The sequence below is a fragment of the Emys orbicularis genome, chromosome 11, assembly GCF_028017835.1.
Source record: "Emys orbicularis isolate rEmyOrb1 chromosome 11, rEmyOrb1.hap1, whole genome shotgun sequence".
In the NCBI taxonomy this organism is placed as follows: domain Eukaryota; kingdom Metazoa; phylum Chordata; order Testudines; family Emydidae; genus Emys; species Emys orbicularis.
Window position 1 is genome coordinate 15,478,417 of NC_088693.1, and position 13,351 is coordinate 15,491,767.

The following is a 13,351-nucleotide window of genomic DNA, read 5'->3' on the forward strand; positions in this document are numbered from 1 at the left end:
TGAATTTCAATGTACCTTAAAAACTATTTTAATTCTTCATAAAATATGCAAAACTTTGCATTTTAAATAGTATAAGTTACTTTCCAAAAATTATGTTGATTACTTTAATTTTAATCTCACAAGAAATGAAATCCTAACCACATAGAAAAGCATTAATAAATAATATCAAGAGAAAAAATTACATATGTATTTATGTGAGTTGCACAGCATTTGTCAAGAGCCTTCAGATACCTTCTGGAACATACCTAATATTAAATGAACATAATGTTTGATTTCAATCGTTGATGTTAATATTCTGATGACCTATGTTGACTGGTTTGTTTATTTCATAGCGTCAATTTCTAGTGCTGTAATTCACCTTGACAAATAAATGGATGCATTCTGGTATCTCCATCTGAATAAAATAACAAAACTTCATTTGTCAGGAGCTTCCTTGGCCATGGATGAAAAATATTTCATTTCTTCGTAACACTGTTGAATGTAAATCCTTCTTAATGAGCAGATGTGGAATACCAAATAAAAACTGACAGACTGTTCCAGTTACCTGCTACCTCCACAGAAATTAGAATGGAATCTGAGCAAAGATTTCTTTGTTAGGGTAAAATACTACTCAATGGCATTACATTGTTAATAAAATTTCTTTATCTGAAACTATAATTTAATATTTATGTATCTAATTTACATCTGACAAAGTAGCATATTCTAAAATTAGAGTATAACCAGCAAACTATTAACTACTATAAACAATACCAAAACACAACCCAAACATTTCTTATGGAAATGATACATTTTGGATTGGGGAAGTATTTCAATTGCAGACATTGTTAAAACACAGCTGTTAATTATGGCTTGAAAAATTATTCAAGCATACAAAGATTTTCTGCTTAGGAAGTCTTGTGTATATACATAAAGACCAAGAGTGCACTCCCAAAAATGCCCTTACTGGTTACTAATAGGTACAATAACGATAATAAATGTCTGAAATTAAAATAAATAAATAAAATAAAATCAGTTTTTATACTTATGTTATATAGTCCACTGGACAATATTTCCCCTTTAAACAGAAACTATAGAAAATATCACATCCTTTATTAACTCAATGCTTTCTTATGCTTAATAGACAGGAAAGGAATTGCACTTATTGTAATGTTACAGTAAAGTATTAGATTGCAACTCACCTTTTAAAATATAAGTGTCCTTAATATTTATGATTGGTAGAGCATAATGCAAAAATGGATAAAGATGTGCATTTAAATTAAAAACAGAGCAACTACTTACAGAACAAACAGTGAGGCTTAACATAATAAACATGCACTAACTCTACACTTATGCAAAACTAAGTTTGTCCAGGAAACTGTAACCAACCGTTGTCCTTCCACAAAGGAATACGTTTTGTCCCTCGGTAATATGTTTGGACTTTGAATTCAAATTCCAGTTTATTAGCTCAGTGTCTCTAAATGTGCTGTTCCACTGTTATATCCTTTAGCTGCCCTTGAGCTTCTGCAGAATCTGCACTCTTACAGTCTCTCTTATTTAAGGTTTTATTGAGCCTCAAAGTAAGTCTCCCTTCAGTACTGTACAAACAGGCTTCCTTATTCATCCTCTTCAGGTTCCTGTGGTAAAATTGGGGCTTCCTCCTTTAAACAAGCACTAAAAAACCCAAGGATTGTGCTGTAAAGGTGATATTTGCTTTTCTCAGATGCAATGTTATGACCTTCATCTGGGTAGATCTAGCAGAGGAAAAGGAGAAAGTAAACAGTCTTAAAAATCAGTTCAGATATTTAGGGCTCTAATTTTTTCAGTCTGATTTTTAGAGCTTTTTAGTTGACAACAGGATGACTATGTTAAATAGTTTTATGGTATCAATGAAAGTAATAAACTTCAAAGCAAAATTCATTTGATTGGGATTCAAAACCAGCACTAAATGACTGCATCGTGATCTTTAGCCGTAAAAGCCTATTCTCAGATATTGTGTTCAGAAAAGCATTTCTGGTTGGGATTTTCAGTGCAGCCAAAGGAAGTATTCAACGGAAGGCCTTTTCATATTACTAATGATTTCTCTACCTCATCCAAAGCCCAGCACCTCCCCTCATGGTGAACGTAAATAATCAGTGTCGTCTCCTCAGCCCCCAAATAATGGGCACTTTTCCTGTGCAAGGACAGAGAAGGGACTTCAGGATTTGAGAGGGAAATCCAGGCCACAGAGCTGGTGACCAGCAGCTCCACCCCACAAAATAACACTTTGCTCCACTTTCCATTCCCCAAGCTGCTCTCTTAAACTACACCCACCTGCAACCCACACAGTGGGGGAGAGGAAGCCTGTTACAGTATTTTTAGCTGCTTTTTATGCAATATTTTTAGCAGCTGAAAATAAGGAGGAAAATCAGTACTATGTGACCAGCCAGTGCCTCATGGATCATCAGTGTATTGAAGTGTCACAGGGATCTCTCCTTGACTTCTTTACTAACTATCAGGACAAGGGGTTAGACAGCATTCTAACTGCAGTCACTGATGATTCTACTGTATGCTGGGGGGGGGACACAAGTTACCCAGTGAGCCCCTACATAGATAAGTATAGGTGAGATTAAAGACTGAACAATGCACTTGTGAGACACCTGAGCATTACATACCTGCATAGTGTAATTAACTCCAGCTTTTATTAGATGTTTAATTAGTTCTGCTGAGTGTTGGAAATGGACTTTAGCTACAAAACAATAACATCTACATATTAGTGAACAACATTATTATAGTACTTATTTATTAATTGTATTTATTTATTTTCCTTTAGGTAACTTCAACCAAAAAGTTTCTTTATGTGGCAAACTGCTACCAGATTTGTAATTGATTAAGGTCTATCTACACTGCAATCAGAAGCGTGACTGCAGCACATTTAGACACTCCCCAGATAGATTTGATCCACCCAGCTAGAATTAAAGTAGCAGCAGCATGGGCTGGCTGATTGAGTACACACTCAGGGTCCTGTCCTGGGTAGACATGTACAGCCCATACTATTACCTGTATTGTCGTGGATTTACTGCTATTGTTATTTGAGCTAGTTGGATCAAAACTATACATGCTACAGTCACACCAATGATTGCAATGTAGACATACCCTTTCTGACTGCACCTGAGATACATACCGTAGCAAATAACAAAAGTGCTGCAGTGATGGACAGCACTGTAATACAGTATACTTTCTGGGCACTAAGTAGGAATTCTTGTTTTTCATCCATTGTTTAGCAAGGACTAAAATAGTTTGAAGGTGAGTATCATGGGTGTGTTCAAATGAAATTAATCTGTCAGTGTATTAAATGAAAGCATGTCAGATTTTCTATTGTTTGCACAGGATTGTAGGAGATTGTGTTCATTTAGGAAATGAGCCTTTTGTAATGTTATTTCAATAATCTAAACTTCATGTGGTACAAACATGCAGCTCTGTGACTATGCTTGTGTTTGCTTCATTCACACTCATTCATACTGGGGTTCAGTAAATACTGATGGGCTAGACTGTATTACTAGGCACCAGGGCCGTCTCCACGCACCAGCCGAGCAAGCTCGTGCTTGGGGCGGCAGATTCCACGGGGCGGCATTCCGCCCAATCCTAGGGCGGCACGGCCGCTTTTTTGTTTTGTTTTGTTTTGTTCGCTGATCCGGCCGCCCTTTAGGGAGCAGCAGCACGGAGGAGGGGAGCACCCTGCTGGGAGCGGGCTGCGCGCTCCGTCTGCCCCAGCTGGTGCCAGGACTGCAGCAAGCCCGGCAGGGCAGCCCGCGTCCTTCCCTCCCCGCCGACCGGAGCGGCGCAGAGCCCTTCCGGCAGGCGGTACGGTGGTCGGGGCTGTGTGGCGAGCGCCCCGCTGAAGCCCTGGCCGCCCCCCTTCTCTCTCTCACCCCCCGTTCCCTCCTCCTCCCCCCCACTAGCAAGGGCACGTCTGCAGCGCAGGGAGTCCCCCTGCACCCTGGCTCTGGCCGCACCGCAGGTTTTAATTTTTTTTTTCCTGCTTTGCCGCTCTGGCCGTGCCGCAGGTTTTTTTTTTCTTTGCCGTTCTAGTCGCCCCAATTTTTTTTTTTTTTGCTTGGGGCGACAAAAAAGCCAGAGCCGGCCCTGCTAGGCACTGTGCTGCTCAGACACCTCGTATAGACATAATTCCCTCCCTAATTTCCCCTGGGTCTGGGGGACGGAGGGGTAGTACTTTGCTGCTGGCCTATACCAGCAGCAAATTCCAAGTCTCCCATTTCAGTTCTGCCGGGTCGACAAGCACATTGTCTCTGTCCATTTCCATTCCTCCCCACCTACCTGTTCTGAGAGGAGCAGAACAAACATGTATGTGATCTAGTAGGCTGTGCAAGGCATAAAATCCATTTTAGTACCCTAGATCGGCTTGGAATCCAAGTCACTATTTACCCCTTTACCATGAACAGCAAAATATACTAAAAGAAAATTGCTTGTCAACTGGCCCAGGTCAAATTCTTTGCTGCTTGGCACCCATGGATTTCCATTGCAGGTGCTGCGCCTGGTTCTGGTTTCACTTATACACACGTTATACTCGTGTTAACTCCATTGACTATGCTCAAGAGCAAATTACAATCTAGCTCTAAATAGTTTAAGGATTCCCCATTGTTACATTTTAATTAATTAACCAAAGGGTTAATTTACTGAAAGATATTGTTTATCACTGATTACGCTGACATTCAGTATGCTTTCAATCGCAAAATCAGGATTAATTTAAAAGACCATTAAAAATGTATGTCACCTTATTAATAATTGATTCAGTGCCTTTCACTAGCAACATCCTGCTTCACCAGATTTAAACAAATTAGAACCTACAGCCGCTAAGAGTTACAAATATGTAGCAAAGGAAAATGTCATCCATTCAGATTTACAATTGGCAACTGAAATTGACATCAGGTCTCTTTGGATGGACAATTCTACTAGACGGGAGACAAAGATGAACAGTATAAAAATGTGTATGCTTTCTACGTGCATAATCTTTCTTTGAGCATCTGTGTATTACAAGCTGTAACTGCAAATTTAATTGCATTTATAAATACTTACTATCAGCTGTCCCATGAACTATTAGCAAATTCTCTTCTTTTAAACCATGAATATTGTGCAGTACACTGGATGCCTATAAAAATTGAACACACACAACATAATTGCAGTATATTTTAAAAGCCAAACCATTACTTTTAGTTACTTGTTAAACTAACTTACCTGATACGTATTTTCCTCTTTAGATGGAATGCCAAGGTATCTTTCTGAAAAAGCCGAAGCTACAGAGGAAAACAGGAAATTCAGTTAATCAAGATAAATTCTATTTTTAAAAATCTTTATTTCTGGTTGAAAGCCAGGAGAAGCTTGTTAAGCAATAAAGATAGCAAGTATCTTCATCTTGAAAAGAGATTAATAAACTTTAAGGCCAAGAGGGAACATTATAATCATCTAGTCTGACCACTGCATAACGCAGGCCACAGAACTTTACCCAACAGTTACTGCACTGAGCCCAATATCTTGTGATTGAACTAAAGTATGGTGAAAGCCTGGCCCTATTGAAGTCAATTAGTGCCACTGACTTAAATGGGGCCAGGATTTCACCTCATATCTGTTAGAAAGACATCCAATATTCATTTAGGTTGGGATTTTTAAAGGGGCCTAAGGGATTTAGGTACCCAACTTCCACTAATTTAGTTTCTTTTGAAAAATCTTAAAGACCTCTAAGTGATGGAGAATCTACCACATCCTGTGCTTAATTGCTCCGGTCATTAATTACCCTCATTTTAAAATTGGAACCATATGTCCAATTTGCCTAGCTTTAATACAGTTCCACTACACCACCTGACCTTAGTTAACCTGAGTTACAGATCTGCTGTATAGATATTTTAAGCAAATCATTTAATAAAAGGGCAAGATGGGAAATACTCACCATACAACTTCATGTCTGTGATTGGTGCAATAACGGTTCCACATTTAAAAAGTCTTTCATTGGATTTCAGGATCATTGATGCAATGTATCCACCATATCCCTATTAAACCAGATAACATGATTTGCTGTTTGTTTGTTCTTGTTCATTGTTCCTTAATATAGATGAAGTTAAAGGGTATCATGCTACTTTTCTCATGTCATTCCACAGTATTTACACCTGCAACTATTGCTTTATCATGAATTAAAAACCTACGAATGAAGAGTGAAAAAAGGTGTGATATTTCTGTCTTGCTATGAAGCCTGAGGCTTTAAAAATATGTTATAATTGATAATTTAATTAATAAGAATAAGAAGAGGTATATAAGATACCATAGTCTCATTGTGCAGTCTAGCCCTCAGCCTGCAGAAGAATTGGCGAGTGATACAAATAAAAAAATTGAAGCTAAGGGTGTCAGAGACAGTGCTTAGATGGGATAATTTTTGTTTACATTAATATATTTTGTGAAGATTTTTTGCTTATTTCTGGGTAAACACTGAGGCTATAGATTGAGGCTATGGAAGAAGGGAGAGCTGTCACCTGTCCTCTCTCTAGACTTCAGTCTTTATAGATGGATTCCCATTGCCTTCAATGGGGATTTCTGCCTGAAACATTGTCACATTCCCTTAGAGAGAGTCACATTCTCTGGTGCACTTTGCCCTACAGAAACCAGCTCCAGTGCTGCCTAGATGGAGCAGAGACCACGCATGTGTGTGGGAGACTCTCTGGTGATATATCCTGCCATAAGCATTCTGCTGCCCTGGCCAAAAAGCTATGTGGCTATAAGAAAGGTGGCCAGTAAGCTCAATGCTCTGCATTTCTGTGGCTACAGTAGATGTGTTCAAGCAGCCCTCAGGCTGCTGCACTGCAGTGCAGGGGGAACGGCCTGCACAGAGCAGCAGCAAGATCAGAGGAGTGCAAAGATGAGGTTTAAGCCACCTCTTCACATCTCACCACCCTGAAAGGTACTGTGCAGAGTGTCTGAAAACATCCTCTATGGGTGGGATAGGGTAGTATGCAGAAGAGAAGTGTGAACATGAGTCCTCTTATTTGAGACTATCCACTAGGGTTCTGTTTCCGATGAATTTGACAATCTATATGAAATACTTGTAGGTTAACTCCAGAGTCTGAAAAGATGGAGTTCAAGGTCCTGCAGTCCAGGTGCAATGCTTTTACACAATATCCATTGTTTGATTGTTTCTTTTAGAAGGGCTGTTATCTTTTCTCTCTTGATTATTGCTGGGAAATTGCCCTTCTGATGGTGGATGTTTTGTTGTTGTTGTTGTTTTTGGTTTCTTTGCATGATAATTCTCCGCAAAAAATAATCCAGCAGAAGGGCACTGAACAAAAAGTAATGGAGACAGTTGGCCAGGGTTCATCTACAGCTTATTGAGATGATTTTCTATATCCTTTTCTTCAGTTCTAAAATGGTTAATTAAAAAGTTCATCTTTCTTGAATTCTCGGAGCATTTTAAAAATGTTGTTAAATCTTAGTTAAGGAAAAAGAGATAAATCAAAAAGTGTGTTCTTGGGCTCACAACTTTGTCAATGCGAACTGGGTACAGAGAAGAAAATATAGAATAAGACTGGGATTTTCAAAGACGCCTAAGAGAATTAGGTGCCCAATTCTCATAGAAATCCTAGCCTAAATTGCTAAAGACAACACAAAATTGCCCACACATTGTAAAAGATTTTGGCTAAGAGAGAATGTTGATGTGGGTGCCAGTAACTTGTATAATTCAAAGAGCTGAAGGGAACAGTAACTTTTTTCTGCCTCCGGGTTCTCTTTTTCTTGGTCATTTGTTGAATATTCTGCTTGTACCTTTTGCAGTAGTTTCACAGCACAATTTTAATGCTAGATAGGTATTGCCAACTTATTCACAATTTATATCATGTCTTCATTAAGAACCCAGTTTAGTTCTGTTGGGAATATTTTGTCTTTGGGGTTGTGCCTTTGCTTCCAGCCACGATTCCCCCGACATACATATAACATGTATAGTTTCCCTCAATGGTTATACAATATTTAGTTGGTTTTTTATGATTTAAGAATCTGGACTTCCTGTTCTTAGGTTAAATTTCTGTGGCTTCACCTCTACTACCAAATTTTCCACAAGTTGGTTAGCTACACAGTCATACTTTCAAGCTCATTTTCAATTTCCATGATGGAAAGTTGTAAACTATATATCACCACAGTTTGATATGTAACAATTAAAAGAGACTCTTCTGATGTACTTCATTGGTAGGGTTTAACTTTTCTGCAAGTAAGCAAGATAGTTTTGGTGGGCTGTCTGATAGACAGAGGTGTGTGTTTTTTACACTTTGCCCTCTTGACATTCCAATTGTTTTTGTTATTACTGCTAGTAGTTTATATTGCGGAATTTATCATGACTTTGTTCTGAGTAGCTCAAAAGCATGTTATAACATTCAAGGATGCTGGAGAGTTCCAGGACAATATGTGTGTGCCCAGCTGAGTTGAGATCAGGATAGGTAATCCACACAATCCTCTTCCTCTTCCAGCAAAGGGCATCTTCTATTCACTTCCTTAGTCAGATCATCAAAAATGTAGTGCATATAAAGGAAAAAAAGATGTTCTTTGTCAACAATGTTTCATATGGTTGAAGACAAAATGAGCCTATAAAAAGCCGTTCAATTGGCTCTAAAAGAAATATAGTGGAGTCAAATATGATTAGTAATATTTAGCAATTTTTCTATTTCTAAATGGCTATTTGGGGATTTTTAATATTTTTATTAGTGATGGATGAACCTCAAAAACTTTGAAGTTTGTAAGTTAAACTGAGTGAGGGTAAACACCTCCAAATTCAAAACTGCTTTGAAGTTTATCTAATTTGCTAATATTTCCTCTTTACTGTTCTACCTTCAAAATCTTCACTTTGCACCACCTGTTCTTTCAGCCAACATATGCATAAACTCGTCTGGCAACAATGTTTTTTGAAAGGACATCACAGTTGTTCTCCAGTGGATAGAAACACTTACACAGCACCAACAGTGTTCATGGCCCTATGTGGACATGTAAAAGCCTGCTCAGATCTATGCTATTTTGTAGTTCTCATCATCTCATTGCTGGTTTGAAAATATGATACTTATGTCTTCTACTGTTCTTCTTAATGAAGTAGTAAAGGCCCGTGGGGAGTTTTTGAACAATATCAAATAAAGACTTAAGGAATATAAATGAAATCTATTACTTAAACCAGAAGCAACTGCATTAGCTGACTACTATGCATGGTGTTTGTGTGACCACCTTGTCATGCTAGAAGACAGACTCTGGCCCATTTGGAGCGAGGTAGGTGTGTGTGTGTGTGTGTGTGTGTGTGTGAAAGACATAGTGCAGGGGTAGACAACCTATGGCAGGCGTGCCAAAGGCAGCACGCGAACTGATTTTCAGTGGCACTCACACTGCCTGGGTCCTAGCCACAGGTCCAGGGGACACTGCATTTTAATTTAATTTTAAATTAAGCTTCTTAAACATTTTAAAAACCTTATTTACTTTACATACAACAATAGTTTAGTTATATATTATAGACTTATAGAAAGAGACCTTCTAAAAATGTTAAAATGTATTACTGGCACGCGAAACCTTAAATTAGAGTGAATAAATGAAGACTCGGCACACCACTTCTGAAAGGTTGCCGACCCCTGACATGGTGTTATATGGCTGTGTGCACATTAAAAATGGCTAAGAGAGATGTGCACCCCTAGTGGATGGAATCGGTCATGCTTACATTTCATTAACTGGAAATAGAACTGGTCAACACTCAGAATGTCCATTCTGTTGGAAATTGCAAAATGTCAACTTTTTTTTTTTTTTTTTTTCAGAACAAAAACTAGAACATTTCCTCTGAAAGGAAATAAAAAATAAAACATTTAGGAAAAAAAATTGAACCATTTCAATTCATGTTTTTCCTGAAACCAAATGGAGCAGCTGACTGCCCTGGCTCTCACAGAATCATAAGGCTGGCCCCGCCTGCAAAATGTGCTGTGAAACATTTCAATTTGATGAATCTGCATTTTCTTACTAAACATCTTGTTGGGAAATCCCCAACCAGCTCTAGTTGAAAATGCTTTCTTTTTTTGTGGCTGGCCTACAAACAGAGTATAAACTCAGATGCTAACGAATTTTGACAGCAATATTTTTTTTTCTTTAGCTCAAGTAGTACAGTAGGAGGTCATGTGTTTGGAGAGGAAGGTCTTGTTGCATGTGGAACAATAATAATAGTCAGCACTTTATTTTCACTAGGCTGCACAACCATTAACTAATTCCCACAATGCTAGCTCTGAGAAAGTAAGTATTATCATCCCCATCTGACAGACAGCCAAAGTCAGACACAGAGGTTAAATGGCTTGACTACGGCCACACAGCAAGACAGTAGCAGAGTGGGGATTAGAATTTAGGGGTTTCATAGTGAATGCATACTGCTTCAATAACTGATGACCATGGTGCCTGTATATGTGAGCAGCCACGGTTTGTTTGTTTTCACTGTGAGATTTTAAAGTACTAAAGACACAAAATATTGACATTTTCAAGGTAACATTTTAAAACTAAATATCACAAAGGAACAAATGTCAGTTTCCAAAGATACAACTTGTCTCATGTTAAACTTCTAGAAGCTCGTTTCAAGCGAGATAATTAAGATTCTCTTTAACTTTTTGCTAAAGGTTAAACCTTTGCCTGGGTCTGTACGATGCCAGAGGCAACAGCATATAACATAGCTAAACAGCTGACAAAACAGCAAAGGGGAGACTTCTATGAGATGGCACAAAAAAGGATGCTACTCAACACTCTAGGATCTTATCTCAAATAACTCAAAAAGCTAAAAATGTCTGCATATAAATTGTGAATTAAAGGGACACTGTCAACTTAAATATGGACTAGAATTTAAATTGTGCAAGAAATGAGCTTTTACAGAAACTAAGACCAAAAGAAATGTTTCCACAAATTTATTTTAAAAAACTTCCAATGGAAAAACAGTTTTCCCCCCTCAATAATTAACATTTTCCCCTGCAGTATCTGAGAGGCAAATTTTGCAACAATAAGAACTGAAAGTGAAAGTGACTATAAACAAAAGTGAAACTGACTCCTTAGCTGCTAATTGTTCAATATGAGAAACAAATTGAATCAATATTAAATAATGACAAGTAAATATGATTTTCATTGTTAGTAACAAAAATGGTTATTTGCAAAATACGTAAAGAAATCTGTTTGCAACAAATGATTTTAAAATTGACAGTGTCCTCCTGCTACTTTTGCAAGTTACCTTTCCAAATATGCTCAGTCGGTTAGGATCTATGAATGGTTGTTTCAGTAATGATCTGTAAGAAAAAAGGAAATGTTACATATGACTCTCCAGAATGTGTGGAGTTGGTTATTTGTAGAAGAAAGAATTGTGATAAACTAAGCGAGAAACAGATTTTTAAGAGTTCAAATAAGAACAAAAAAAGGTGTTATTTTAGTGGTCTTGCAGTTTTGCTTTCAGATTCCCTACACTACATGATGAAGGCCTTGTGTTTTGGCAATTATCAAAATTATGAATCCTCCCACAGAGGTAATTCATCAACTATGCTTCCAGAAGGATAATATACAGAAGAGAGACTACAAATTTCAGGCAAACTTCTACAGCATCCAGAGAGAAATAGCATCAAGAGAGAAAGAACTCTCAGGGCCACCCTGCATACCCTCCTGCTCAGTGGTGCACCCACACCGAAACCAGATAAAACACGGAGTAATGACTCTGAGCTCATGAACACAGAACTCTGATGTAGAAGAACTCTTAGAATTAAGATGTGGAGCCAATTAGAATGCCTATTAGAGCTCCATGTCCCAAAGGAGGCCTCATCCATCCAGTTGGGAATGTGGCCATGGTCCCTCCCCTGCTCTGCAAATCTGCCATTGTGAGGCACCAAGGGAAAGGGGATAGGGAGGTGGGAAGAAGCAAGCTGCTCCTTTCAACAGCCTGTGAGGCACTTTGTGAAGCTTTCTGTCTGCATATGGAGGAGAGAGTCCTTCCACTCAGCCTCAACATCTTTGCAACTCCACTAACATTCAGGATGCAAAGCCATTTGACCCATAGTCAGTTAATGTTTTCATTGTCTTCAGGGATTACAGATGACTTTCAGAAATGTAAAACATGTCATTCTAAAATTGTCCAAATAATACAAGAGAATACTTAGTACCTGAATGTAGGTAATAATCCATCCATCTTTAAAATACCATGCAATCAATGAGATTAACCTTTCTAGGAGTGGTCCCTTAATAAAAAGTGTTATCACATTTTTACATGTAAATATATAGTAGGGACCTGATTCTCTTCTTACTTAAATTGGTATAAATCTGCAGTAACTCTCTTGCAGGCAATGGAGTTACCCATGCTAAAACTGATGATGCAAGTGGGATAATAACCCTTTGGCCAAATTCTGCTCGCATTTACATTATTGTAATTCTGGTGCTTTAGTGAAGGCCCTCTAGATCTACAGTGATTTAAGTGAGAGCAGAATTTGACCCTATATGTCTAAGACATTATATTTCACTTGTAATGAAGCACTGTATATCATGCCGTGAGTCATTTTTCTAAGGAAGCTAGAAAAAATATGTAAACTAGATTAGATTACACATTTAGATTAGGCCCGGAAGGACAACTTTATCAAAGAGGAACATCAATCCAAAACATTTTTCCCTTTGATTTTTTATTCATTGAATCACACTTTGCAATGAAAAGCCTAATGTTTCGAAACGTGCTACTGCACTAAAGATAAGCATTTAACATATTTCATTCTGCAAAGGGAGACCAGTAATAGCTGAAAATTTGCAGTTAAATATGTCTATTCATCAAGATAAAAATGGATTAAAATAGAAGCAAAGTTTGCACATACGTACTCTACAGCTGCTATTTGGTCCTTCACTTCCACTGAACCTAAGCAACGATGGACTTCCTGTAGAATTTTAAGGCCTTGAAATCCACTCCCTCTGCCATCAAATCGAGCTACGATGACATTATCAGAGTTGACAAGCACCGAATCCCAGTCAACGTGAAACTTATCTGTAACCAGCTGGCTGCCTGGAGCTTCATCACTGTAAATACCAACACACCAGACACAAACGCAGACTATTGACAATGTGATACACTTTGCAGTTCTTCAATATTTTATTTAACCTAGACAGCAGAGTTCAGTCAGTTTGTGCAACCCAGTTGAATTATTGTCAGCTTAATCTATACCATCACGTTAACCAGTGCTGTTATCCCTCATGGCAGCAGTAAGCAAAATAATTTGTTGAACTGCATAAAGCAAACCAACTATGACTATAATGCTATGCAGTAGGTGGGATACTTGGATAATTTTTGCAGAAAAGAGACAGGAAAATGAACCAGGTGCTTTTCATA

General features: G+C 38.2%; 1 protein-coding gene across 1 annotated transcript in view; it reads right to left on the reverse strand.

Annotated features, from left to right (window-relative positions):
* Nucleotides 1–1,592: 1,592 nt before the first annotated feature.
* Nucleotides 1,593–13,351, reverse strand: part of DPP10 (dipeptidyl peptidase like 10) — a 440,672-nt gene continuing 428,913 nt past the window's right edge. The window contains exons 20-26 of the mRNA XM_065412943.1: nt 12,847–13,041; nt 11,231–11,285; nt 5,921–6,020; nt 5,212–5,270; nt 5,053–5,125; nt 2,631–2,704; nt 1,593–1,730 (exon numbers count right to left, since the gene is read on the reverse strand). Of these exons, the coding sequence (XP_065269015.1) occupies nt 1,593–1,730; nt 2,631–2,704; nt 5,053–5,125; nt 5,212–5,270; nt 5,921–6,020; nt 11,231–11,285; nt 12,847–13,041 (694 nt within the window). The remainder of the gene's footprint in view (nt 1,731–2,630; nt 2,705–5,052; nt 5,126–5,211; nt 5,271–5,920; nt 6,021–11,230; nt 11,286–12,846; nt 13,042–13,351) is intronic.